We start from the raw sequence: 25,945 nt of genomic DNA, 5'->3' as shown, positions 1-25,945 counted from the left end.
TTATAATTCTTAATAAATGCAAGTTGGTAAAAGATCTTTTCCATGATAAGATACCCAAATAAGTTTATAAATAAGTATGTTCAGGTAGCAAGATCTGAGACTGGCAGCATTAGGGAGAACTAATATATAGAACTATAACTCAGTATTGGAAAAACAAGAAAAAATACTGGAAAGAACTGAAATAGAATAGAAATTTGATGATAGGTTACACTTGCATCCTTAAGCAGTAGGGTGATCATTTAGTAAATAAACATTTATGTTCAGTTCAGTTAAGCAAACTTTTTTTTAATTGCTTACTTTCTACAGAGCACTGTACTATACTCTGAGGGAAATACAAAATGTATTTGAGATTATGCCTTTTCTCATAAGACCTAGTGCTTCTTAAAATTATGAGAGATAAGCATAATTTCTGATATATAGAAATAACATGAGTTGCACCTTAGAGGTGTAAAATAAAATGACATTTAGGCCCATTAGGGAAAATATCTTTACTGATAAAGCAATCACGGGAGCCTTCAAGGACAGAGATGGAAGTTGATTAGATAGATAGGAATTCAGTCAGTAGAGGAGAGATGACCTTTTCAGCATAAGGAACAGTGTTCTTGGACATTCTAATACAGGAAAGCCTAGAGTATCTTCATGAAATGGTATACTTGTTCAGCCTGGCTCAGAAGACAGTGACCTGAAATAATGCAGATTGACACCATTTTGTAAATTGTCTTCTGTGTCAGGCAGAAGAGTTGAACTTAAGTCCTTAAGCTCTTTAAGCCAGTGAAAGATTCTGGGCAGAAGAGTGACTTGATGATAAATTATAATCTGAAATAGAAAAAGAACATCTCAACATTCTTTCTCAGAAACTTACCATGTTAATTTTTTCCCTACTGAGAGACTGCATTGTTTATTTCACTTATAATTCTCTGAAAAATAGACAGTGAGCACTTGACAAATGCTGAATTCACAGAAAATGAAATAGATAATAGAGTATGGTGACGAGTTTGAGTATCAGGAGATTGGGCCTTACCCATTATTCTTATCACATTCAGCTACCCTATTCAACTTCTTTTGAAGCCCCATGAAATCATGATTGTAGGTTAAAGTATTAAAATAGTTAAAGCTTTCTATCTTCTACTATATTTACTGATGTCATATTAATAATAATCTTTTTAGCCACACTGATTTCTAGAAAGTTTATCAGTAGTGTCTGATGGAAGTAGGTAAATTGAGATCAGATGAAAGGAGCTTATTGCATCCTTGTCACTCTTTAAAAAAATAAGGCAACAGGCATACTTGTGAATTCCTCTCCTTTTTCCATAGCCATAAGTGGAAGATAGTAAATGTCCTGTTAAGAAGTTTGTTCTCCTTTTACTGGAGAGTAGCATAGGGAATCCTTGGAATCACAGCAGAAAGTAATTGGTCAGCAAACATTTATTAAACACTTAATTGTCAGATTTAAAGTCATCCAGTTGTCTTTGCTGCATCATCTGATAGCCTTACCTGATGGATCTTCCTCCATCAGTTTTCTAAACAGTGTACCAGCTATGTTAGAACCAGAATTATAAAGAACTTCAAGGAGATGATAATATGAGGTATGGTGTCCTGGAATAGCAGGGGAAAAGAGGAGACTCAAGGTGAAAGACATTTATTTTCTTAGTAAAGTTTGAGGTTAGGTCCTTCCTGAGAAGGAAGGGAGGCAGGGAGGGAGGAAGAGAGGAAGGAAAGAAGGAAGATTAAAATGCTTCTGGAACAGAAAGGTTATGTGTACTTAGCCAAGATTTTCCAAGCCAAGTTATCCTGGAAAATGGCAACAGTGTCACAGTGAAATCACCAGTTATATCTGTTTATGAATGTAAAGCAGTTGCCAACCAACCAAAAGTTAGGGTTATATATGATAGGACCTGAAAATCTACATTTAAGGATGTTGAATTGGTCAGAATGATGTGGAGAATCTTTACCTAGTGACATAGGCTCTTAAAACATGAGCACTATTCCCAAAACTAAGAAGTGACAAGAAGTGGTATAGAAGAAAGAGAATGACAAACACTAGAGTTAATAGCAGAAGTGGCAGTCATATCTAGAATATATAGTGGTAGTGGAATTTAAAAGCTTTAATGAAGGTAGCAGGAGTCAAATAGTTTTCCATGGAAGAAGAGCAAACCTATTATTTAATGAAGAGTGAATAGTGTTGTGGTCTAGTGGAGAGACAAAGAACCACAGTGGTCCTTATGGGGAATTCATGTATCAGGCTAAACTACATCAGCTTGAGCACAGCTATTCCTTTAATGGAAAGTTGTTGAGGTCATCCTATAAAAATAAAGTTAGTGTCTAATAATATTTTTACTATCTTTCTGTCACCATTAGATACTCATTGACTCATTCTCTGCACCAGGATGTTGTTGCATGAGAAATTTACATCATATAAATTCTCTATGAGACTTCAAAACTCATACCATTCAAAATACCTTTTTAAAATACTACCTAAGCCTGAAATAGTGTTGTCAAACTTTAAGAAAACTTATAAAAAATTGTGGGCTGATATCATATATGTAGAAGTGTTGGGTTTTTCCTCATTATTTATATAAGCTTTGGAGTAATTCATCGCCAAAATATTGTGGCACAGGTTTTTTGAAACTGATGACAGTAACTGTTAGTAAATGAAAGGCATATATTTAAGGTGGATGGTGATGAGAGAATGAGAAATCAGAGATTTCTTACTCTTAGGCAGTCAGCAGTTCATTTTTCACAGATTGGAAGAGAAAGAGGTAGTCTGAGTTTACTAATCATAGAGAATGAATCTGGGCAGACTAGCCTTAAATTGGAACAGCTTCATTAATGATGGCATATGAGTAGAATGTTTTCTGTCTCAGCTGTGCCTCATAGTGTCTTAGAATTGTGCATTAAGCTGTTGAGTGCCGTGTTTCATGTGTACAATCTTGTACCTTCCTTCAAATTTCAAAATTTGATTTAAAGAAATCCTTAACTAAATCAACATGTCAACAAGCATTTATTAAATTATATCTCTTATGTGACAAGCACAGTGCTAAGCCCAGTGACAAAGATAGGCAAAAAGAGTCTCCTATCCTGAAGGAACTCACTGTCTACAATTACAACAACTACTATTAACTAACGCGGTTAGAATTATTCTCAGCAGTTCCCTGAATCCTTAGTTGTATGGCTTTCATACCTTAAACTTTGTTTTCTCTGTGCATGTTTTCTCTGTGTTCTGATTTATGTTTTCTGCCTCAACTCTTGCACTAAATAGTAAGTTGCTTAAGGACACAAGATTGTACCTTTTGGTGTTTTCTGTGCTCTTGTAATAGAATATTTGATTTGGTGCCACATTTATCAAAGCCCAATAAGAAGGGAAGCACAGGTCTGATCACATCACTCCCTTTTTCAAGAAGCTTCAGTGGCTCCTGTTGTCCCTAAGATAATAAATAAATTCCTTGTTTTGAAACTTGATCCTTTATAATTTGACCTATTTTTCTATACTAATTTCAGACTATTCACCATTTTACACCCTACATTCTAATCAAGCAGACCTTTTTGTTTCTATGCAAATAATGTTCAAATTTTCTCTATGTCATTGTACAAGTTTCCCCCCCATTCTCGAAATGACCTCCTTCACCTCTGCCTTTTAGAATCCTTAATTCTTGTCAAGGAATTGCTATAGTGGTACTTCTTTTAGGAAACTTTTCCTGATCTTGCCACTTATTAGCGCTCTCCTTTTAACATTGCTTTGTATCTACACACACACACACACACACACACACACACATTTTTTTGTTGTTGTTTTGTTTTCTTACCTGTATACCAAATGTTGTTTCCCCTTTTAACATTGCTTTGTATCTACACACACACACACACACACACACACACACACATTTTTTGTTGTTGTTTTGTTTTCTTACCTGTATACCAAATGTTGTTTCCCCCAGTAGAATATATACACCAGAAGGGTAGGGACTGTTTTGTTTTTGTATCCTCTGGACTTCACACAATATTTGGCACTCAATAAATATTTGTACAATTGAATTCTTGAGTTAAGTTTTATAAAAGGACACTGGGAAGGAATGGTCAGACAGGTAAAATGAGAAACCATGGTGGGAAAAAAATGAAAAAAGCCAGAGAGGAAAGGGGAAGGATAGCAATAGTGTTATAAAAGTTGCAGAAAAATCTGGTAAAATGAAGAATGAGAAAATAGTATTATATTTAATAGTTATAAAATTGTTGGTAATCTAAAAGAAGGCAATTTTATTAGATTCATGAGACAAAAAAAAAAAACAAAACAAATTTACAAAGAGCTCTGCAATGAATGGATATGTAGTTTGGAATAAATTATTTTTTATACCCCTAGACTGGAAAAGAGGAATCGATCAGGCAGTTCTATTTTGTCTTTATCTGGTTTTGCTCTGATTATATACCTAAGTGATATATAATTTAGTTCCATCAGTGGGTCTAACCACTAGGAAGTAGAAGTTCTGTGTAAATAATTGGTGGAGTATTTGAAATATGTCTTCCCCTATATGCAAATAGATAGATATTTTGGTTTATAAATCAGGCACTTGCTTAGTGTAAATCGTTCCTCAGGGTTTTTCTGTACTTTCTTAAATAGTTTCTAAAACTGGAAAGCTGGAATTAAAGGGAAAAGGTGTAGATTAATTTCATCTTAAACAGATTATCTTCGTGGGAGTATCTTTCTGCAAATAAATAAGTTCTAAAAGGCTGCTATTTGAAGCAATCCTCTGGTGAATTATTTAAAGACAAATCATTAACTTACCATTTTTTCTAATACTATGTATACATTTATGTGTACATTAGATTTTAACTGCTTTTAAAATGGCTGTGCTCTTTTATCTGACTTTTATTTACCAGCCTAAAATTTATTCAAATGCAAATATTTTCAGTATTAATATCATTTTCTTTTGTAAAGTCCCTTGAGATACCATACCACATTGTACCATGGAGATATAACCTGTCAGGTATTTGACAGAACTCTAGCAGAACTTCCATTTTGCCTGATTCTGCCATATTGGAAAAGCTTGGAGCACAGTCCAAGTCAGTTTTGTGAGAATCAGTTTATATAGGTTGAAAGACCCTCATTACCCGTAGACTGGCCCCTGGTTAGAAATTCTTTTGCCATGGCAAACAAAGTCATCTTTCTTGTTGCATGTCTTTCTTGCATTAATGTAGTGATGACAGCAGAACAGCAGAAATTGCTGCTAAAAACCATACTACTTTTAAACTGTCAGAATTAGTAACTTTGCTATTCTTCTTTTGTATTTGCTATTATGACATCTTTGTTCAGGGACCAGCAAGTAAAGTAACTCTTAATAAAGGAACTGAATTGTATCAGTCTTGATATCTTTGTTATAAATGATGTTGAAATTAAATGGAATGCTGGCTCACAGATTTTCCTTACAATAGCAAATGGAAGGAAATAGTAAAGTTGATTTTATTGTTTGTCAAAATCTCAGGAAATAATCTTGTGAAACATTTACTCATCTTGTATTTTAGTGCTCATAAGTTTGTACAAGAAAGACCATCATGAAAATAATAGCAGTTTATATACCAACAAATGTTGTAAATGAAGAACTACTGAAGTTATATAAAGAATTCTTTAAGGCCTTCTAAATAAAATCAATTTAGTTTTTAAAATATACTTAGTGAATTGAACACAAAATAGTGACAGGAAAAAATAGCTAAAAAAAAATCTGCTGGACAATGTAATTTAGAAATAAAAAGTGAAAGAGACTAAAGACTTTGAAGAAGCCTCATAAATTGGCATCATGTGAATACTAGCTTTGGGGTTGGGATGGGGAATAATAAGAAAGCTCTAGACATGGAGAGCACTAACTAGCATCCCCAAAATGAAATTGATTACATTTTAACTGATAAGAGATGACCCATTACTGGTGTAGGGCTCGTTCCTGAGCACTTTGGTGAACTACCAAAAGCAGGCTTTCTGTATATGTTTAAAGAATTCTAAAATGAGGTATCTTCATTGTTGATTTCACTCATTTCACTTTCTATATTTCCCTGTAAAATCTTCTCCAAATGAAGGATTATGTAGTAACTCAGTGTCTGCCCTAGGTAAAGGAAAAAGAGAAAGCTAGCATATTATTTATCTAAATGGCTTATTTGAGGGTATTCTTTAAAGCCATCTGAAGATAGGGACAGAGTGCTGTGATCTCCAAATCTGCATCTACTTTGGAGTAGTAATGTCACAGTTCTCTCGATGGTTTCCCATCTCTGATAAGGAGCTCCCTTCTTTTGGGGGTGTTTCAGGATGTTGATTGGGGAAGAACAAGATGTTAATCTGTTAACTTCCAGATTTTTTACTTTGGGATATTTGAACCCAGAAATTGCTTGAGAGAGATAAGTATATGGGCTTGGAATATTTCTCATTTTATTTGAGATTGATGAACCAAGGGTGAGAGGAACTTATTTAAGATCTTAGGTTTGTATAGGCTGTTTGGGTCTAGGTAGACATTTACCTATAAAGTTAAAATTGGCAAAAGGGCCTCAATTAGATTTGGGGTTGAGAGCAAACTTAAAGAAAAGATTAAAATTAATTAGCTATACAAGTAGCAGATGCGTTTTTGGTATAGTCTATCTTAAAATTGCCTGAACTGGGCTGTGAGTGTAGCTTTGAATTGTCATTTCAGTGAGAATCAAAAATTTTCTGATGTTGTTACTTAGTACATTTTTCCTTGGGCTGCTAAATAAAGATCCAGTCATGGGGAGGAAAACTTTTAGTTATGAATATAACTGTGTAAATGTAAATATTTATACACACACACAAATTTATTAACCATGTGTTTTTTCTTTCCTTCCTTCCTCTCCACTGGGGGGTAAAAAGAAAAAGCTCTTGTCAAAAAATGCATTCATGAAAAACAAAAATGTCTAATTTTGCACATTTAGTCCATTACCACTATGGCAGAAGGTAGATAGCACTCTTTATTTTTGGTCCTGTGAAAACATAATTGATCTTTGCATTGACCAAAGCTCTTAAGTCTTTTGAAGTTGGTTGTTTTTGTGGTTTTTATGTATATATTTTCTAGCATACATTCATTTATATTCTTCAGATGAAGGATGGTACCTGTAATTAGTCAGCAAGCATTTATTAAACACTTACTGTTTTGTGCCAGTCATTTTGGGCATACAAAAAAAAAATCTCTGCTTTCAAGGAGAAAACATTCTAGTGGAATAGAACATACAAATATCCAAGATGCATGAAGAATAAAAGAAGTTAATAGGAAAAGGGGACAGTATTAGTTAGGATGATTGTGGAAGACTAGGAAAGGCCTCCTGCAGAAGATAGGATTTGAAGTGAATCTTGAAAGAAGCCAGGGAAACTAGGAACCAGAGATCAAAGGGCAGAGCATTCCAGGAATAGGGAAGAACCAATGCAAAGACAGGGAGTTTGGAGATAGAATGTCATATTTGCAAAACTGTCAAAAGATCAAGGTAACTAGAGAAGAATTCATCAGAATAAAATGGAAGACCACTAGGAAGTGAGAAAGGGGTAAGATTATGAAAAGCTTTAGATGCTGAATAGGATTTTATATTTGATTTCGGGGTTAATAGGAAGCCATTGGAGCTTTCTTATTAGGGGGAGTGATCAGATTAGAGTGAGTTCATCTGATGCTATTGCCCTTATTTCTTCCTTCATGTTTACATACTCTTCATCTGATGTACTTCATTTATGAGAGAGCTAATTCTGTCCTCCTTGTTCCCTTTTTATACACAAATGTATGCCTTTCATGATCACTTTTCTTTCTTCTCTTCAAACCTTCAGAATAGAACCAATTCACCCTCAGGTCTCTTGTTTGTTTTATTTAATTGCACAGTATACTTTAAAGACTGTGGTCTGAAGGAACACCTTCCTTTCTCTTCCTATTAGAATGTTCATTTTGTCCTTGTACAACCATTTTAATTAAGATCATTTCTTAGAAATTGTTGAGTAAATGAAGACATCAAAAAGAATTTATTAAGCCCTGACCACTATTGTGCATATATACAAATAAAACAGGCAGACACAATCTTCTCTCAAGGAATTCACACTTTAATTGAGAAAGATAACCCATAAAAGTTCAGCCATAGGCCATGTGGAAAGGCCTTGATGTCCTACTGGTACAGTGATAGAATGGATGAAAAGGCTCTGAGAGGTCAAATAACAAGCCAGGGATTATAGGGCTCTGAGGCAGTGCAGGTGTGCCAGCCTTATCATTAGTCCAGCAATTGGGATAGAGGGTGAGGCAAGATAAAGAGGACACCCTTAATGGAAGTGTTTTCCTAGCTGCCCTGGATGGGTTCTGGGATAGTTGGGATAAAGAGGGAGAATGCAGCATGAATAGAGCACTAGTAGTCATAGGGGTGGTTTTTCTTGTTGAGTTTTCATGCATGCTTAGAGAGGATAGCTCTTGTAAGGATTAGGGTTTTCGGTACTGATATCATCCCATATTCTGTGGTAGCAAATCAGACCTTAATCCACAGCCCTTCCTAATTGTTTTTGAATAATATAATGTCATTGCTTTGAAGTAAATTGAAATTTATAATACCATAACCAATGTAGTCTTAATTTGTACACAATAAACTGTTCAAACTCCAAATAAAATAATTTTTAAAAATTTACTGGTGCTTTTATTCCCCACTATTTTGTGTGGTTAATCCTAAATTGACCATACTTTTAAAATGCATTTTCATAATTGATTCTGTTAGTGAATTAACTTGGGGCTTTACACTAAATATTTGATGTTTATATTTTGGAAAAAGAATGGTCTATGTTTCCTATTGATTTTAAGAAGATCTCTGAATAGGATGAAAATTGTATAGGGTTTTGGGTCTCTATTATGTGCTTAATCTTTAACTCAAGATAGTTTGTTTATCATGAAAGTTACAGCAAACATTAGTTTTTACTTTATACTGTGTATGTTCTAGGCTGCCAAGCTTTTTGATGAAGAAGGTAGGAAAAAATTCTTCACACAGGATATGAACAACATTCTACTGGAGTAAGTAACTAATTTCTTTGGTTAAGCACCCGTGAGATAATTGTTACATAGGTTTCTATTTAAAAGAAACAGCGTATTGGGTTAGATTACCAAAAAAAAAAAAAAAAAAAAGAAAAGAAAAGAAAGAAAGATAGAAAGAAAAAGAAAAAACTAAACCCAACAAAACAATGGCTCTACATCATATTTCATGGCGGTACCTTCACTAAATAGAACTTTTTCAGCAAAGGCTAAATGACCAGTTGCTGGGAATATTATAAGGGGAATTATCAGTTAAGTATGGCTTGTGTATAGATAGCTTCTGATCCTTCCTATTTTGAGATCCCATGAAATACTAAGATTCACTACATTGTTTTGCTTTGGAATTTCTCTGGACTTACGAACAATTATTCCCCTGATTATTGGCTTTCAGTGAGAATAAATAGGAATTATGTAAATGTATCAAGTGTCTGTGACCCAATGGAAAATATCTTAACTGAAAGAACTATAGAATTTAAGAGAATTTGTCTCTTCTTATCCTGAACAACCCTCCATACTCCTACTAAAGTTATTTACCGTGTGTGTTGTGTGCAGGCGTGCCTGTGTGCATGCTTGATATCAAATTAATAGTCATTTGGTTCATTTTGCTAGAGTGTAATGTTGATAAGCCTGTGGATTAATGAGTATGGCCAAAAACTGTATCAAATGTTGACTGTTTTCTCAAAGACAATAGGGGATAAAATTGTTAACAGAAACATTTTGATAGACTATTACTGGATTCACAAGATTTTATTTCTCTAACTGAAGAAAAAAAAAATCAAGTGCATGCCCAGTTGTGGGAGTTAGGAGGAACTAACATTTTTGATAGTGATAGTCAGTTGAGAATATAGTCTTATAAAGCAAATATATAAATCAATGTAATTAAGAGGATATTATATTCATAATATATTATGTATAACATTAATATTTTACATATGTATGTGTACATTTATATGTATGCATGTGTGTATATGTATGTGTGTACACACACACACACACACACACACATCTCAAGCAGAAATTTTTTTTTCTTTTTTTTTTTTTTTTTTTTTTTTTTAACTCTTTTCTCCTGGCAAGTACAGAGCCATTCCTCTGCCAGGAAAATGTCAAGCAGGTGCTTACCGACTCCAGGACATGACACCTCAAGTCAGCAGACTTTCATTATTTTAGTATTGTCCTGTTACTTCTTAAAATAGAATTTTCTGTTCAGTTCCTTTTCCATGGTGGAGTTCCTAGCTTGTAATTTTTCTACAGGAAGTGATGTGCTCTAGGAATGAGATACATGTAGATCTCAGTAAAACTCAATAAATTTACTCCACGTCTGTCTGCAACATCTATACATTGTTCTACTCTTCAGCTTAGTAAATGACTCTAGAATTTATATCACCTTGTTCTCTTTTTAGATCAGCAGTGTTGGTCATCTCTCTCTGGTTGTTCATTGGTATTTAAAATGCCCTAAGTCTAAAATAGAGCTTGTAATTTTAATGTTTTTTCCTTCCCTACCAACCCTGAACCCTAAATAGACAACCTATAACTTGCCTAAATTTATAACCTCGGAGTCCTTAACTTTTCCCTCTTCCACATTGCAGCTCTCCACTGCCCTATCCAACCATGTGCCAAGTTTTGTTGAGTCTTCTACAAAATCTTTCACATCTTCCCTTGTAAAATAACCACTACCCTAACACATACTTACAAGTGCTTCCTAATGCCGTTTCTCTTCTTCCTTTCTGAATCTTCTTTGTGTCTGTACTTTACCTTTTGGTAGCTTCATTAGCTCCCATAGGTTTGACTGTGAAGTCTGATCGGATATCTCAGATATGTACATGTCCAACCCTATTCTCTCTTCTGAGTTCTAGTTTTGTTTCACTAATTTGCCTTTTGGACGGTTTATATTGGATATCCTAAAGACATCTTAGTTCAACATATCTAAAACAGAACTCGCTCAACTTTGCTATCATATTCTTTTGTTTCTGTCAGATATGCCACTATTCTACTCTTTCCCAGATTTATAGCATTAGTTACAGACTCTTCTCTATCTTTCATTCTACATATCCAAATCTTGTCTTTTCTTCCTCCCAACATCTCTTACATCTGACCCCTTCTATCTCTGTTCACATAATCAAGATCTTAGTTCATTTGGACCCTTATCATCTCTTGCCTGAAAAGTACCTCCTAATTTTCCCTGATTTAAGTCTCTCCTTATTCTGAACAATCCTTTAATAGTCCTGCTAAAGTTATTTCCTTTAAGCATCTGTCTGATCATGTTATTCTCTTACCTAATAAGCTCTAGTGGTTTCCTATTGCCTCTAAGATAAAATACAAACTGTTGTTTTAACGTGTAAAGCTCTTCAAAATCTGATCTCAACCTATCTTCCCAGCCTCATTATACATTACTCACAGTCCTGCACTCTATAGTCCAAACTGGCCTTAATTTTGTTCCTCATTCATGAAATTCCACCTTCCATCTCTCTTTCTTTGCACTGACTGGTCCTCATAATTGGAAGGCATTTTCTCTTTACCTCCCCTTCATAGAATCTCTCTTTTTGTTCAAGATACAAGGCAAGCACTGCCTTCTACATGAAGCCTTTTTTGATTTATTTCCCCCTCTATTAATGTCCTCCCTCCCTATTTTTCATTTTTTAATTTATTCTGTATTCTGCTATGCTTACATGTTGTTTCTTCTAATTGAATATAAAGTCCTTGAGAGTATGAATTGTTTCTTGTTTTGTTGTGTGTTTGTATCACTGATTCCTAGCACAGGGCCTGGAAAATAAAAGTTCTTGATAATTGTCTGATTTTTGCAGAAGGTCAATGTTATATTTGCATGACTAACTTTTATAACTGGTTGTCTCTGGTTCTTGTGTCTTACTCTTAACTCATATTCACTAAAATCCCCCAGACCTTTTTTTATAGAAACTATTATGGAGCTATATTTTTTATCATCTTAATCTTTTTAAACCGTGGTAGAAATTTTTACATTCATTTTTGTTAAATTTCATCTTATTACATTTGGCCCATCATTCAGCCAATTCCAAATCATCTAAATGTCCTGTCAGTTTGGTGTAGTTGAATTCTGCATTTAGAAAAGGAAGAGGATCTGGTTTTGACGTCCTCTGCTACTTGCTACTACCTTCTTTTCCTTTAGTGTAGTTACTTAACCATTGATCCTTTTTTTGCTTTAGTGTACTTATCCATAAAATGAAAGTATTAACCTCTATCTTTGAAACCTTTTCCAACTCTAAATCTTTGATACTATGATTTTTATGGTCATTTAGCCCACATTAATCTATTTCAAAGCTTAAACTATATTGCAACCCCATATATAGGGTTTCATAACTGAAGGTGGAGGTCACAAAATTATGGTTCATTATTGGTAAATGTTTGATTTGTATACCTATTTTATGTACCAATATACCCAGGATCATGTAAACATTTCTTAAGCAAAAAGGGCTTGTGAGTGGAAAAGATTTTTAGAAGCCCTGCTCTGTCTTATTTATAAGGATAGTATGAGGGACTCTAAATTTTAATGTTTTACTGAAATTTAAGTGTACTTAAGTGTGCATTTCCCTGACTTCTATAACCTATTTAACTGTCAGAAAAGACAATCTTGTTGATTAAAACATGCTGACTTTTAGTTGTTACTGCTTTTCTTTCTGAACGTTCACAAACAATTTCTTTAACAATAGAATTTCAGCAGAAATAGATGTCAAGATCAGTGACTGAAAGTTTTAGACTTTGTTTAGTTCCCTTTATCAAAAATCAAAACATTTGCCCTTTGGCAAATTTCTCCAAGATCTTGAAATGATTACTCAAGTACTCAACAGTTACAACTGCCAGTACTTTTGTTGTACCCAAATTATAATTTACCTGGGCTTATGGAATGTAACTAGAGATGATCCATACATACAATGAGATCAAATTAGATAATATTTATAAGTTTTTAGCACAGTGCCTTGTACATAATATATGCTATATAAATAAGTAAGTCTATTTTTGTGGAGAAATAAATCAGTCAGCAAACATTTCTTAAGTATTGTGGAAGAAAAACTTCTCTGGATTTTGGGTGCACTCTCAACAAAGTTTTGTTAATTTAGATTAATTTCATTCATTAATTTTTCTGCTTAGAGAAAAGTCCAAATTGACAGAATCTCCTCATGCCCTTCTCCTCCCCCTACTCATGCTTTTTAATTTCCCTATTTCTGTTACAATATTGTCAATTACCCAGATTTGTAATCTTACTAAACTATTCATTCTCCCTTATTTCCCCAAATCCATTCTGTGGCCAAGTCTTATCAGTTCTGCCTCTACAATGTCTCCTGCATTCCTTTTCTTCTTCCATGTGCCCATTATCCTAGTTTATCTAGACTACTTCAGTATTTTCCTAATTGGTCTCTGCCTCCAGTGCCAGCAGTGCTAGTACTTTTTTTTTAAATAATTATAATTTTTTATTGACAGAACCCATGCTTGGGTAATTTTTTTACAACATTATTCCTTGCACTCACTTCTATTCTGACTTTTCCCCTCCCTCCCTCCACCCCTTCCCCAGATGGCAAGCAGTCCTTAAATATGTCACAGTATATCCTAGATTCAACATATGTGTGCAGAACCAAACAGTTCTCTTGTTGCACAGGTAGAATTGGATTCAGAAGGTAAAAATAATCCGGGAAGAAAAACAAAAATGCAAACTGTTTACATTTATTTCCCAATGTTCTTTCTTTGGGTATAGCTGCTTCTGACCATCTTTGATTAATTGGAACTGAGTTAGATCTTCTCTTTGTTGAAGAAATCCACTTCCATCAAAATACATCCTCATACAGTATCGTTGTTTAAGTATATAATGATCTCTTGCTCATTTCACTTAGCATCAGTTCATTTCTTACAGAACAATAATATTCCATAACATTCATATACCACAATTTCCCCAACCATTCTCCAACTGATGGGCATCCATTCATTTTCTAGTTTCTAGCCACTACAAACATTTTGGCACATACAGGTCCCCTTCCCTTCTTTAGTATCTCTTTGGGGTATAAATCCAGTAGTTGCACTGCTGGATCAAAGAGTATGCACAGTTTGATAACTCTTTGGGCAGTGATAGTACTTTTAAAACATAGTTTTGATCATGTTCTTCTCTTCTGCTTACAAAGCTACAGTGGTTAGTTGCCTGAATCCTATTGCCTGTAGAATCCAATAACAGACTCTTTTGGGCTTTTAAAGGTCTTCATATGTCACTTTATATATTCTGTAGGCCAACCAAATTGGCCTATTTGCTATTCTTCCTATACCACATTCTTTCCCATTCCTGTATCTTTGTACTAACAAACTTAATGCAGTCTGTCCTTACCTTGGCCTCTTAGAATCCCAAATTTATTTTGTTTTTTGTTTTTTCAAAAAAATCATTCACTAAACTTTAAGTGTCTTGTGTACATGTCATCTTTATCGTTCAATACCTCTGATCATTTTAGGCTTTAGAACCCTTGACAGTATCTTTATAGCACTATGTCTCTCTTCAGTATCCTTACACAGTTTCTTGTATATATTAGGTGCTTAATAAGTTTTTCTTGAATAGAGCTGAATGGAATCCTCATTTTATTATACTCTTCCAAATTTATATATAGAAAATTTCCTCTATAAATGCAAACCAGCACCTTTTCTGCAATTTGCAATTTTAATGAATTGCCTAGAACACTAAAGAAGTTAGCAGACTTGCACAGGGTCATTTTGCCAATAAGTATTGGAGGCAATTCATGAATTCAGGTCTTAAGAATTCAGAGGCTAACTGTCCATTATAGTACATTTTCTCTTCTATACATTCTATAAAAAAATCTGAATTGGTCAGTGCACTTCTTGTCTAGTCATATCAGTCCTTTTACCTTTACCTTTTGAAGCATGAAATTATTATTGAAGTTAGGTCACGAACCTGTTAAAATTATTTTTCTACTGATTAGAATTCTCTATTTTGTAGGCAAGAAAGTCTTTATTTCTGTGGAGAAGTCAGTCAATTAATAAACATTTATTAAATGTTGTATAAAGAAATTATTTTCTTTGTACTTTTAAGAATAAGTCCAACAGAAATAATTTCGTTTATTTGAATTATTTTAATTGAAGCATTTTTCTGCTTAGAGAATATTGCCAGAGTTTTCTCATGCCTTTAAAAATCTATCTTCCATTAGCCATTATGGAGTTAAATTTCATAGTATTTCTGAGCAAGGAATATTTCACAGTATGGTAGAACATAGTTGCAGAGCTCAGATAAAAAATTCATCATTCATCAAATAGTATAATCATGACTTAACATGTGACCTCATTCTACAAATCATTTCTTAAATTATTTTATCAGGGTTAAAAGTGAAGATGGGCAATGATTTTAACTAAGTTAAAGTAGTCCTCACTCTTAAATCTAGTTATTCACTTTAATCCTTTTTTTGTTACTATAGAATATATTCTTAACCTTTTTATAGAGTTTCCTAGCAGAAAGTAGGTAGGCTTTTCAAAGGAAGGAAATGATTGTTATTGTAGAATATTGATTTAGTATTACTAGGATTTCCTTCATTCAAGTGAACCTGGGAAAGACTTAAGATTGGAGAAATATTTCTTTCTTAATATTTTCTTTAAGAAAAGGAATGCCTTAGGACAGCTAGATGGCACAGTGGATAGAGTATTGGCCTGAAGTTAGAAGAACCTGAGTTCAAATATGAGAGACTAGAAAAATTATGGTGCCCTCAATAGAAAGAGAATTTTGGTAGAGGATTGGGTTTTTTCCAAGGAAATAATAGAGAATGCTGTTTTAGAGACATTAAACGTGAAGTTTCTTTGGAACATTCACTTTTAAGTGTCTACTAAGTAGGTAGTTGGTGATGCTAGACTAAGGTTTAGGGAGAGATTGTGTTTGTGAGTCATCTGTATTAAAATGATAAATCCATAGGACCTCAAAGAAATGAATGAGGTTACCAATAAAGAATAGAAAAGAAGGCCCAAGAACAGACTTAGAGAATGTCCACAGATAGTACACATAATAGGAACTATCCATTTTAGCAAAGGAGCCTGAAAGGAGCTCCAGATGAGGGTAATGTCATGAAAAAACATGAGAGATAGAGAATCCTTATTTTCTTTGACATAGCCATCTAGTATCCAAAGAAGCCTTCTCCTTTTAGGCTAATTGAGAGGCACCTTCTTGGTGTAGTGCTGAACCTGGAGTCAGGGAAATCTGAGTTCAAATGTGGTCTCATACAGTTATTATATTTGTAACCCTGAGTCAGGCAAGTCATTTAACATTGCCTCAGTTTCCTCAACTCTATTGAGGAATGATATTTGTAAAAAGTGGTTAGCACAGTGCCTGGCACACAATAGGCACTTATATATAAATTTTTTCCTTTCCCAATCCCTTCTGTACAAGGAAGCTGGATTACATTGCCTTTTCAAAATTACAATTCATTCTGAAGTAGTTGAGCCATGGTATTAATTCTTAAGAGTATTGTCTAAATCTTTACATCATACCCCTATTTTATACATTTGTTGGTAATAGGCTATATCTTAATGTGGTCTTATATTTACAGGTACTGTGCTGAGCCTTTCCAACTTAATACAGTCCAAAGCTGCTACATACAAATTTTTCCATCTTTAAGAAAAAAGCACACTTAATAGAAAGCCCTAGTAACTTCTGAATATTCCTTCATTGCCACTCCCTCACTCTCCTCCCCTCCTCCCCCTTCTTCCCCCCAAGAAAGTCCTAGGTCAAGTACCTTTTAAACATATTTGTTTGCTTAGAATTTATTCCTTGTGTACTTCCAAAGAAAGAACTTGAGGTTCTTTATAAAACTATGGTTGAAACAGTTTAATTGAAAATAAAAACAACCAGTTAAAATAAGCAGACATTAAAAAGAAATAAATATTAACAGACACTTGAGAGAATTTAGTTACTATATTTGAACATTGAACATTATTGAGTTTATTTAGCAGGATTCCCTTGGAAGGTATATTATATAAGGAAACTTGTTTAGTTGTGTAATTCTTAGAACATAATAAAGAGAAATGTTATGAGTATTAGTATTTTTCCTAGGATTGAGTTAAGAAAGAAACTGCCACAATTAGATGTGGCATAATTTTCCCATGGATTTTAGATTGTACCTTTCCTGAGTTTCCAGCAACAGGTCCTTAGGTCAAGATCACTATGTGTTAGATGTAGAAATCAATGCAAAATTTTTCTGGGTGAACAGGTATTTTTAAGTGTCCCCCAATATGCCAAAGTATATGCTAAATATTAGGGAGACAAATACAAAGAATAAAACATTCTCTATTCTAAAAGCACTAATTACATTCTAATGGAGGAAACAGGTTTTTGTTGTGTAGTTTTGCATTGCATGATGTTTTTGAAAATGCATATATTGAAAAATATAGAACTGACTGTAATTGGTATGTGAATGGAGAGAAGGGGCAGCCAAGTGGCAAAGTGGAACAGTGGACTTGGAGTCAAGAAGACTAGAGTTCAGTGTCTTTAGAAACTTACTAATCTTAGTGTGACTGAGCAAATTACTTAGTCTGCCTCAATTTCATCATTTTTTAAATGGGGATACACTTAATTCTTAGGGCTCTTGGATGGATAAAAATGAGATGATATTTGTAAAACACTTTGTACACTTAGAGTTCAAATCCAACTCCAGACATGTATTAGCTATGTGATCCTAAGCAAGTCACTTAATGCTGTTTGCCTCATCTATAAAATGAACTAGAGAAGGAAATGGCAAATATTCCAGTATCTTTGTCATGAAAACTCCAAATGTGGGGTCATAAGGAATGACAAAACAATAGTTTTTTTTTTATGTTTTTGCTGAGGCAGTGGTCAAGTGACTTAGCCAGGGTTACACAGTTAGGCAGTGTTAAGTGTCTGAGACCAGATTTGAACTCAGGTCCTCCTGATTTCAGGGTTGGTGCTCTATCCACTGAGCCACCTAGCTGCCCCCCCTAAACAATAATTATTATGAAGTCAGATGCAAAAGATGTTTTGAAGGTAGAAATAATAAGAAATAAGCATGTGAAATGAAGGAGAGTGAGGGGTTTGTAACTTTAACCAGGAGGTTTGGAACTTTCCAACCAAAGAAGTGAAGATTACAAAGCAGGGAACATAATGTACTTGTGCCATCCATCTCCTAGTTGCTGTTACTAGTTGGGATGCTACTTAACAAATTCTGTAGTAATTTTTTAATTGCTTTTGTTTAGCATTGAATTACAGTTACAGGAACAAAGCCCAGGCATCCGAAGTGGAGTCTATTCTCACCTTGAGGCTTTTGTACCATGTAATAAAGACACACTGGTAAAACGTCTAAAGAAGTTGCACCTCAATGTACAGGTAAGATGTCTAAGTTTAGAGCTTTATTTTGAATATATGAGGTGTGATGTCATGAAGCTTATTTCAGTGAGTGACTTCTGGAAGTTTTTCATTACTTTCAAGCTATATATGTCTAGAACATAGTTGCTTGGTTGAGAAATTTGAAGAGTTGATAAATCTTAGAATAGTGCTGGACTAGAAATCTCATTCCAGCTCCCCTATCGTTAATTGCATTGCTTATTAGGGAACTGATATACTCGAAGATCCCAGTTCAAATCCTGCTACAGATACTTTATTAGCCATTTGACCTAGGAAAATTCACTTAAATCTCTAGGTCTCTGTTTATTTATGTAAAGTAGAGGCTGAACTGATGGCCTCAAAGATCCCTTCTTCTTTTTTTTTTATTTATTTTTTTAATTATAGCTTTTTATTGACAGAACATAGACATGGGTAATTATTCAACATTGTCCTTTGCACTCACTTTTGTTCCAGCTTTTCCCTTCCTTCCCTCCCTCCCTCCCCTAGATGGCAGGCATACATATTAAACATGTTAAAGTATATCTTAAATACAATATATGTGTACAGATCCATACAGTTCTCTTGTTGCACAAAAACGATTCAGAAGGTAAAAATAACCTGGGAAGAAAAACAAAAATGCAAGCAGTCCACATTCATTTCCCAGTGTTCCTTCTCTGGGTGTAGCTGATTCTGTCCATCACTGATCAATTGGAACTGAATTGGATCTTCTCTTTGTCAAAGATATCCACTTCTATAGAATGCATCCTCATGCAGTATTGTTGAAGTGTATAATGATCTCCTGGTTCTGCTCATTTCACTTAGCATCAGTTCATGTAAGTCTCTCCAAGCCTCTCTGTATTCATCCTGCTGGTCATTTCTTACAGAACAATAATATTCCATAACATTCATATACCACAAGTTACTCAACCATTCTCCAATTGATGGGCATCCATTCAATTTCCAGTTTCTAGCCATTACAAAAAGGGCTGCCACAAACATTTTGGCACATATAGGACCCTTTTCCTTCTTTAGTATTTCTTTGGGATATGAGCCCAGAAATAACACTGTTGGATCAAAGGGTATGCACAATTTGATAACTTTTTGAGCATAGTTCCAAATTGTTCTCCACAATGGTTGGATCTGTTCACAACTCCACCAACAATGCATCAGTGTCCCAGTTTTCCCACATCCCCTCCAACATTGTTCATTATCTTTTTCTGTCATCTTAGCCAATTTGACAGGTATATAGTGGTATCTCAGAGTTGTCTTAATTTGTATTTCTCTGATCAATAGTGCAAAGATCCCTTCTTAAATTAAATTAATGATCCTATGTCTTAGGATCTTATGACAAGACTGAATAAATCATAAATCTTTTTAAACCCAATTTTTAAGCTAAGTGTAAATCAGACTTAACACTTTCTTTCTCTCTCTCTCTCTCTCTCTCTCTCTCTCTCTCTCTCTCTCCCTCCCTCCCTCTCCCTCTCTCTCCCTCTCTCTCCCTCTCTCTCTCTCTCTCTCTCTCTCACTCACTCACTCATATATCCAGGTTCACACAGCTAATAGTTTTTTAAGTGTCTGACTTCAGATTTGAACTCAGGTCCTCCCAACTTCAGGGCTGGTGCTCTTATCTACTGCGCCATCTCACTACCCTAAATTAGACATTTTTAGAAAGAAATTATGAAGACCAATGAGTTTTAGACAGTATATGACAACTTTGATGTCTTTCGAAGAAATGCATATAAAAATATGAAATAGAATTCTCATGTAATTTTTAAAGCTTTGATTGCCTAATGTTGACTTTAGGAAAAGTAAATTTGTGGAGAATTAACTTGTAAAGGTAAAATGAAGCTTCCATTTTAAAATTAGGTTTAAAAGATTATTTTTAAGTCATAGATACCTGTAAAAATTTATTTATTATTTTTCACCATTTACTTTTATGAAGTTTTGATTTCTATTTTTTTCTCCCTTCTCTTCCTTCCCTTCTCCCTTCTCCCCTCCCCAAGATGGCAGTCAAACTGATACAGATTATATATTTCATATTGATTATTGAATTATGTTGTCATTAATTTTATTTATTGACAAATACTGGATAGTTAAGAAAGATGAAATGGAGGTGGAAAAACTACTTAACACTGTTTTATGAATTTATTTTAAAGGAATTTTATTATAATATGTTTGTGTATATTATTTTTAGACCATTCCTATTCTGGAGACCTAATTGTAATTTAAAATAATCATCTCCCAAAATCTGAGATGATGAGTTCTCCAGATTCTTTTCCAGCATTCATTTGTATACTTGCTTGAAAAAACTTGGTTGTATTTCTCCTAGGATGATCGTTTAAGAGAACCATTGCAAAAGCTGAAATTGGCTGTCAGCAACGTCATGCCGGAACAACTGTTTAAGTATCAAGAGGATTGTCAGGCTCGAAGTCAAGCTAAGAGTGTTAGGTATGTATAATTTAAGATTGAATAGACCTCCTGTGTTTGATTTGTCCCACAGCCAGAACTTTAGGGTACTAGGGATTGGCTTTCAAGAGGACTGTGCCATACCTGAGTAAAAATCCAAATGTGCCAGTGTTGTAGTCCCTACTCATGCTGAATTTTCATACCTGCCACTCCTATGATATCATCACAATAAAAGGTAGTTCCCTTAAATGAATATGTAGTAATTGAAATCTAATGTGCAGCCACAGCTTATATTGGCTAGATAATACCCACAATGACCAATTTGAATACTGGCCCAAATTAAATATTTTTTGAACTGAGAGGCCAAGTACTATATCTGCTATTACTTGATTAATAATCTGAAGAAGATCTTTACCACATCACTTGGAAATTAATATTAAATTGAGAGTTTTATGTAGGAATGTTGATTTCCCCTCTGCACACTTTATCATGGATTATGGCTTTACCATTCCATGAAATTAAATGGTTCATTTTCAGGTCACAAGCAGATGAAGAACGAGAAAAAAATGGATCTGACGATGATGATGAAGAAAAACCAGGAAAACGGGTCATAGGACCAAGAAAAAAATTCCACTGGGATGATACCATTAGGTATTTTGAAATATATCCTTTGTTTTTTGTCTAATTATTTATGTAATGCAGCAATATGATTTGTAATAAAAGGGCTCCAGTTATATGGAAAACTATATCTGGTGAAGGAAGGACTAATAGGGAGAAAAGATTGATCTTATTTTGCTTTACATCTTTTGTCATTTCTAACTTAGACTACACAGTTAGTTATGTGATATCACAAAATTTTTACTTCCCCAGAATAAATCAAGAAGCAATACATTTTTTTCTTTCATTTTTATAGATTAGATCCAAAAATTAGTAGTAAGGGTAGAGTGTCTCTGTGAAATAAATCAGCTGTCTTTTCCATCTTTTTTTGCTACTATTCCTTAATGGAATATCACTATTTTTTAACCTATGTCAGTCCTTAATAGTTTAATTGAAAAGGTATTAGTTGCATTAGTTGTGAACACTGTGATCGAAACAAAGTATTTTAGATGTAGAGTAAATGCATCACCAGATAGTTTATAAATAATAGTATCTCTTACCCTAATTTCATTTCTTGAACTCTTTAAATAATTGTCTACAGTTTTTATAGTCAGATTTTTTTTCCTGTTTAGGGCTTTGTTATGTAACCTTGTCAAGATTAAGTTGGGATGCTATGAGCTAGAGACAAATAAAAGCCAATCTGCTGAGGATTATCTTAAGACCTTTATGGAGACAGAAGTGAAACCATTGTGGCCTAAGGGCTGGATGCAGGCTAGGTAAGACGTTAAGCATCCTAAGCTGTGTATCATCTTGTTCCTTATGTCACTTAAAAAATTTTTTTAAAAAAACATTTTGATAAGAGCCTACTATGTGCTGGGCACTATACACAGCCAAATAGAAACACTTAGGCCTCCTATCTTATAAAATTTATGTCCTTAGAGAGATAAAATAGTTATAGATACAAAAAATATAGAAATAGAAAAAAATTGATTTTTCACCCGACACATTTTTTGTGTGTTTTTATTTTATTAGAAGTATAGGAAGGTGAAAAACAGGGTAAGGTTCAGAGGAACAATATAAATTTTGGGGGGAAGGAATAGTAGTATTATACTAGAAATTCAGTAATAGCAAAAATAGAAGGATTATTTATGAGTGGCTACATTGAAGTAAAAAACAATCTGTAGTTAGAGTATATAGGAAAAAAGAACATCAGATTCTATAGGAGGTAGACAACTGGAATTTTTCACTGAAAAAAGATTTGTCAAAAGGATTTTCTCAAAGATTCAGGGAAATAGCTTCTAAATACTTGAATGAGACCTGCCTCAGCAAATTGAGAGGTCATCCAGTTTTTGTGTCTTCAAACTGCTTTACAGTGTAGCTATAGTTCATAGAAAAAAATTAGATCTATTATCCCATAGTTAGATAATGCTGATTCTTTAAATGTCAGTGGGATAATTAGAAGCAAAGTCTCCTATTCCAGCCATTTTGGTAAGAACATCTATCCAACATGCGATTATCCATAACTGAGATTTTTTTTTTCCCAACTCAGTGATTAAATTGACTGCTAATTTAAATGCTAAATAATGGTAAGCAATAATTGATTGAAAATCCAGTGGTAATGTTATCTATCTGCCTTTTTTATTTCTAGAATGCTCTTTAAGGAAAGCCGAAGTGTTCACAATCATCTCACTTCTGCTCCGTGAGTAAAAACAGTGTTATTGTTGTTTTTAAGTCTCATTTGCTTTCATTTCACCTTACTTGACAATTATCATGCTACATTAGTCTCTTAAAATTTCTGGAAAATCAGTAATATTCAACCCATTTTAACCAATAATAAGGAATTTTAGGAGATAAAAGGAATCAATTAAAAATGTAATGAGATGATGAACTGAATTTGTTAAGTATCTGAGCTGCACTCAGCATACAAAAATTGCATTACCGAAGTTTACCTATAAGTAGATTGCTAATACTTAGAATACAAATTTCCCTAAAAATAATTTCACTCTAAGAAATGAAACTAGCTGTGTCCCCCTTTTCCCCAGTCTGGACAACTAGCTAAAGACAATATTTAGATGTGGTGTGGTATATTGGAAAGCACATTTTGCTAGGAATCAGAAAACTTACTCTAATCTTAGCTTTTGTGCCCTTAAACACTTAAGTTAATTAATCTCTGATTTGTCTAAGTCTTAATTAAAATCTGTAAAGAGTGCTATTAGCAATCTGATATAACATGTTATAGACTTGTTTTAATGTGGAAACACTTTGTAAATTATAAAATACTGTATATAAATTTCAAGTAGTGTGGAGGGTTTTTTTTTTTTTTTTGGTGAGGCAATTGGGGTTCAGTAACTTGCCCAGGGTCACACAGCTAGTAAGTGTTAAGTGCCTGAGGCCAGATAAGAATTCAAATCCTCCTGACTTCAGGGCTGGTGCTGTATTCACTGTCCCATCTACCTGCCCCAAGCAGTATGTTTTTAATAGTATTACTGGCCTGATTCGTGGGCCTGTAAGGAAGAGTCCATGTAGTGTAAAAAACAAAAACAAAAACAAACAAACAAAAATCAGTTTTATCTTTTCTTAACTTGAAGTTACTATGCAAAATCTTTGAAATAGGCAGGATTTGTTTATATATCTTCCTGCTTCATTTTCTGTACCTCCAGGTTCTCTCGTAGTATCTATTCTCCCAGTTTCTTTATGTTGTGCTAACTTCCAAACAGTAGCCTTCTGACCCATGCTTACCTCATTCTTCAAAATACTACAGAAGTTAGCAATTTTCCATCTTGATAGTCAAAAGCTCATTTTCTCAGGATAATTAATCAATATTCCCTAGCAGACCAATTTATTGTACCAGAGTTGCTATTCATACTATTGTTAACTCTTTAATGTTCAAAATATATAGTTGTCTTTTTATGAGAGAATACTGGTTAACTCAATCTATAATTGGTAGGGTTTTAGTATAACCAAGCGAAAAACTTCAAGCAAAATGCAAGAAAAGAATTTTAGGCAGGGGAAACAACCATATAAATAAAATAATCCCTCCTCGTATCTACTCCCAAATCAGTTTTCTAAAGTTCTTGTTTTTTACCTTTCTTTCTTCACCTCTGAACTCACATATTGTCTGAAGAACTCTGAATTTTCTTCACAGGGCATTTAATGATAGTGATAGAAAAATTACAGGGATTGCAAGGAAGTATGTATGGGCTAGAGGAATGAGTGCTAAGTGGACGTGGTTTTGGAAGCAGTTGTAAATTTTATTTACATGTAAATTGGAGACTTCCAATAAAGTAAAATTTTTGTCTTGTTTTCCTTTTACCTTTTTTTTTCTTTTTCAAAGACAATATTATTTCTTTATTGCTATAGCTCTCAACTTTTCCATAATTGTCATTCACTTAAAAGTAGAAGGCAAACTACAGATCCTGTTTTTCTTAAAATATTTATTGTATGTGTATTTATAAGGAATAGAAGAAATATTATCTTCTTGTGCCTTGAGAATAGGTTTAGTTGGTACATAAAGAAATTAGATTCCAACTTTGTCATATTTCAGCATTTTGTGAACCTATTTACATGCAGAATCTAGATTGTGCTTCCATTTCTGAAACAGGCTTATGGACAGAAGACAGTTTACAGAGACTAAATAATGTTTATTTTTAAATGTACTTTTCTTTTTATATTCTTTTATATTTAACACTAAAAAGACAAGATTTTACTTTTTACTATCTTGCCTATTTTTTTTTTTTACTATTTTTTGTTCCATAAAAAATCTTTAATTCAGAGTCTATCAAAGCATTTTGGCCGGAAAAATAATACACCTTAGTATTATTTATAAAGAAAGACTATTCAATAAGGTACATGAGGTTATAGAAAAAATATTTGATTACTTAAAATAGTAATAAATGCTCTATTCTTTAAATTTGAGTTATATGTATTTCATAGCTTCAGAATAATAGTAGAGACAGGAAAGGTATTTTAGAAAGACTCTGTTTCAACCCTTTCTCTTCCTTTATTAATGAGAAAACAGATCCAGAGAGGCTAGAGCCTTGCTTGGGGTGGTACAGTTGAAACTAGAATCTGTATCTGAAGTACTTATTTTCTTTATATTATACAATAAAGGCATAATTTTAAAAATTTGTTCTTTAATTTTGTTTATAATTTACTGAAAATCTAGTCATTGCACAATTATTTTTTATAAATGCACTATCTAAGATACTGTTGAAATTGTTATAGAAAATTTGGAGATGCATTAAAACAAGGTCTCTCTATTCTTTAGGAACTGTGTGTGTGAGAGAGAGATTTTGTATATTACAAGACCTTGTGTGATAAGTGTCAGATAGTTGGTATAAACTCTATATTATTCAAGTAGTTTTAGTCTTAGTCTCACATTTGACTTTCTTTCTTGAATTAGGGCAAAGAAAAAGGTAATTCTGGCACCTAAACCCAAAGTGAAGGTAAGTATTAAAAGCAGCTCTTTTAAGTGTAAATTATGAATTTAGAAAATTCTTCTACAGCTCAAAAGGATATTTTAGTATACAACATAGACATTGTAAATAGTTAAGATATTTTCAAACTTTAACAT

General features: G+C 33.7%; 1 protein-coding gene across 2 annotated transcripts in view; it reads left to right on the top strand.

Annotated features, from left to right (window-relative positions):
- The window catches only part of UBN2 (ubinuclein 2), a 128,190-nt gene that overhangs the window by 57,548 nt on the left and 44,697 nt on the right, over positions 1-25,945 (top strand). The window contains exons 7-13 of one of the 2 annotated variants that reach the window (XM_051963606.1): positions 8,941-9,011; positions 18,243-18,372; positions 20,699-20,817; positions 21,313-21,426; positions 22,005-22,148; positions 23,021-23,071; positions 25,775-25,817. In XM_051963606.1, coding sequence (XP_051819566.1) covers positions 8,941-9,011; positions 18,243-18,372; positions 20,699-20,817; positions 21,313-21,426; positions 22,005-22,148; positions 23,021-23,071; positions 25,775-25,817 — 672 coding nt within the window. The remainder of the gene's footprint in view (positions 1-8,940; positions 9,012-18,242; positions 18,373-20,698; positions 20,818-21,312; positions 21,427-22,004; positions 22,149-23,020; positions 23,072-25,774; positions 25,818-25,945) is intronic. The other variant, XM_051963607.1, reaches the window with a different exon arrangement.

This window comes from Antechinus flavipes, chromosome 5 (genome assembly GCF_016432865.1).
Source record: "Antechinus flavipes isolate AdamAnt ecotype Samford, QLD, Australia chromosome 5, AdamAnt_v2, whole genome shotgun sequence".
NCBI lineage: Eukaryota > Metazoa > Chordata > Mammalia > Dasyuromorphia > Dasyuridae > Antechinus > Antechinus flavipes.
Note: the sequence above shows the minus strand (reverse complement) of the source record. Positions and strands in the feature narration are given on the sequence as shown.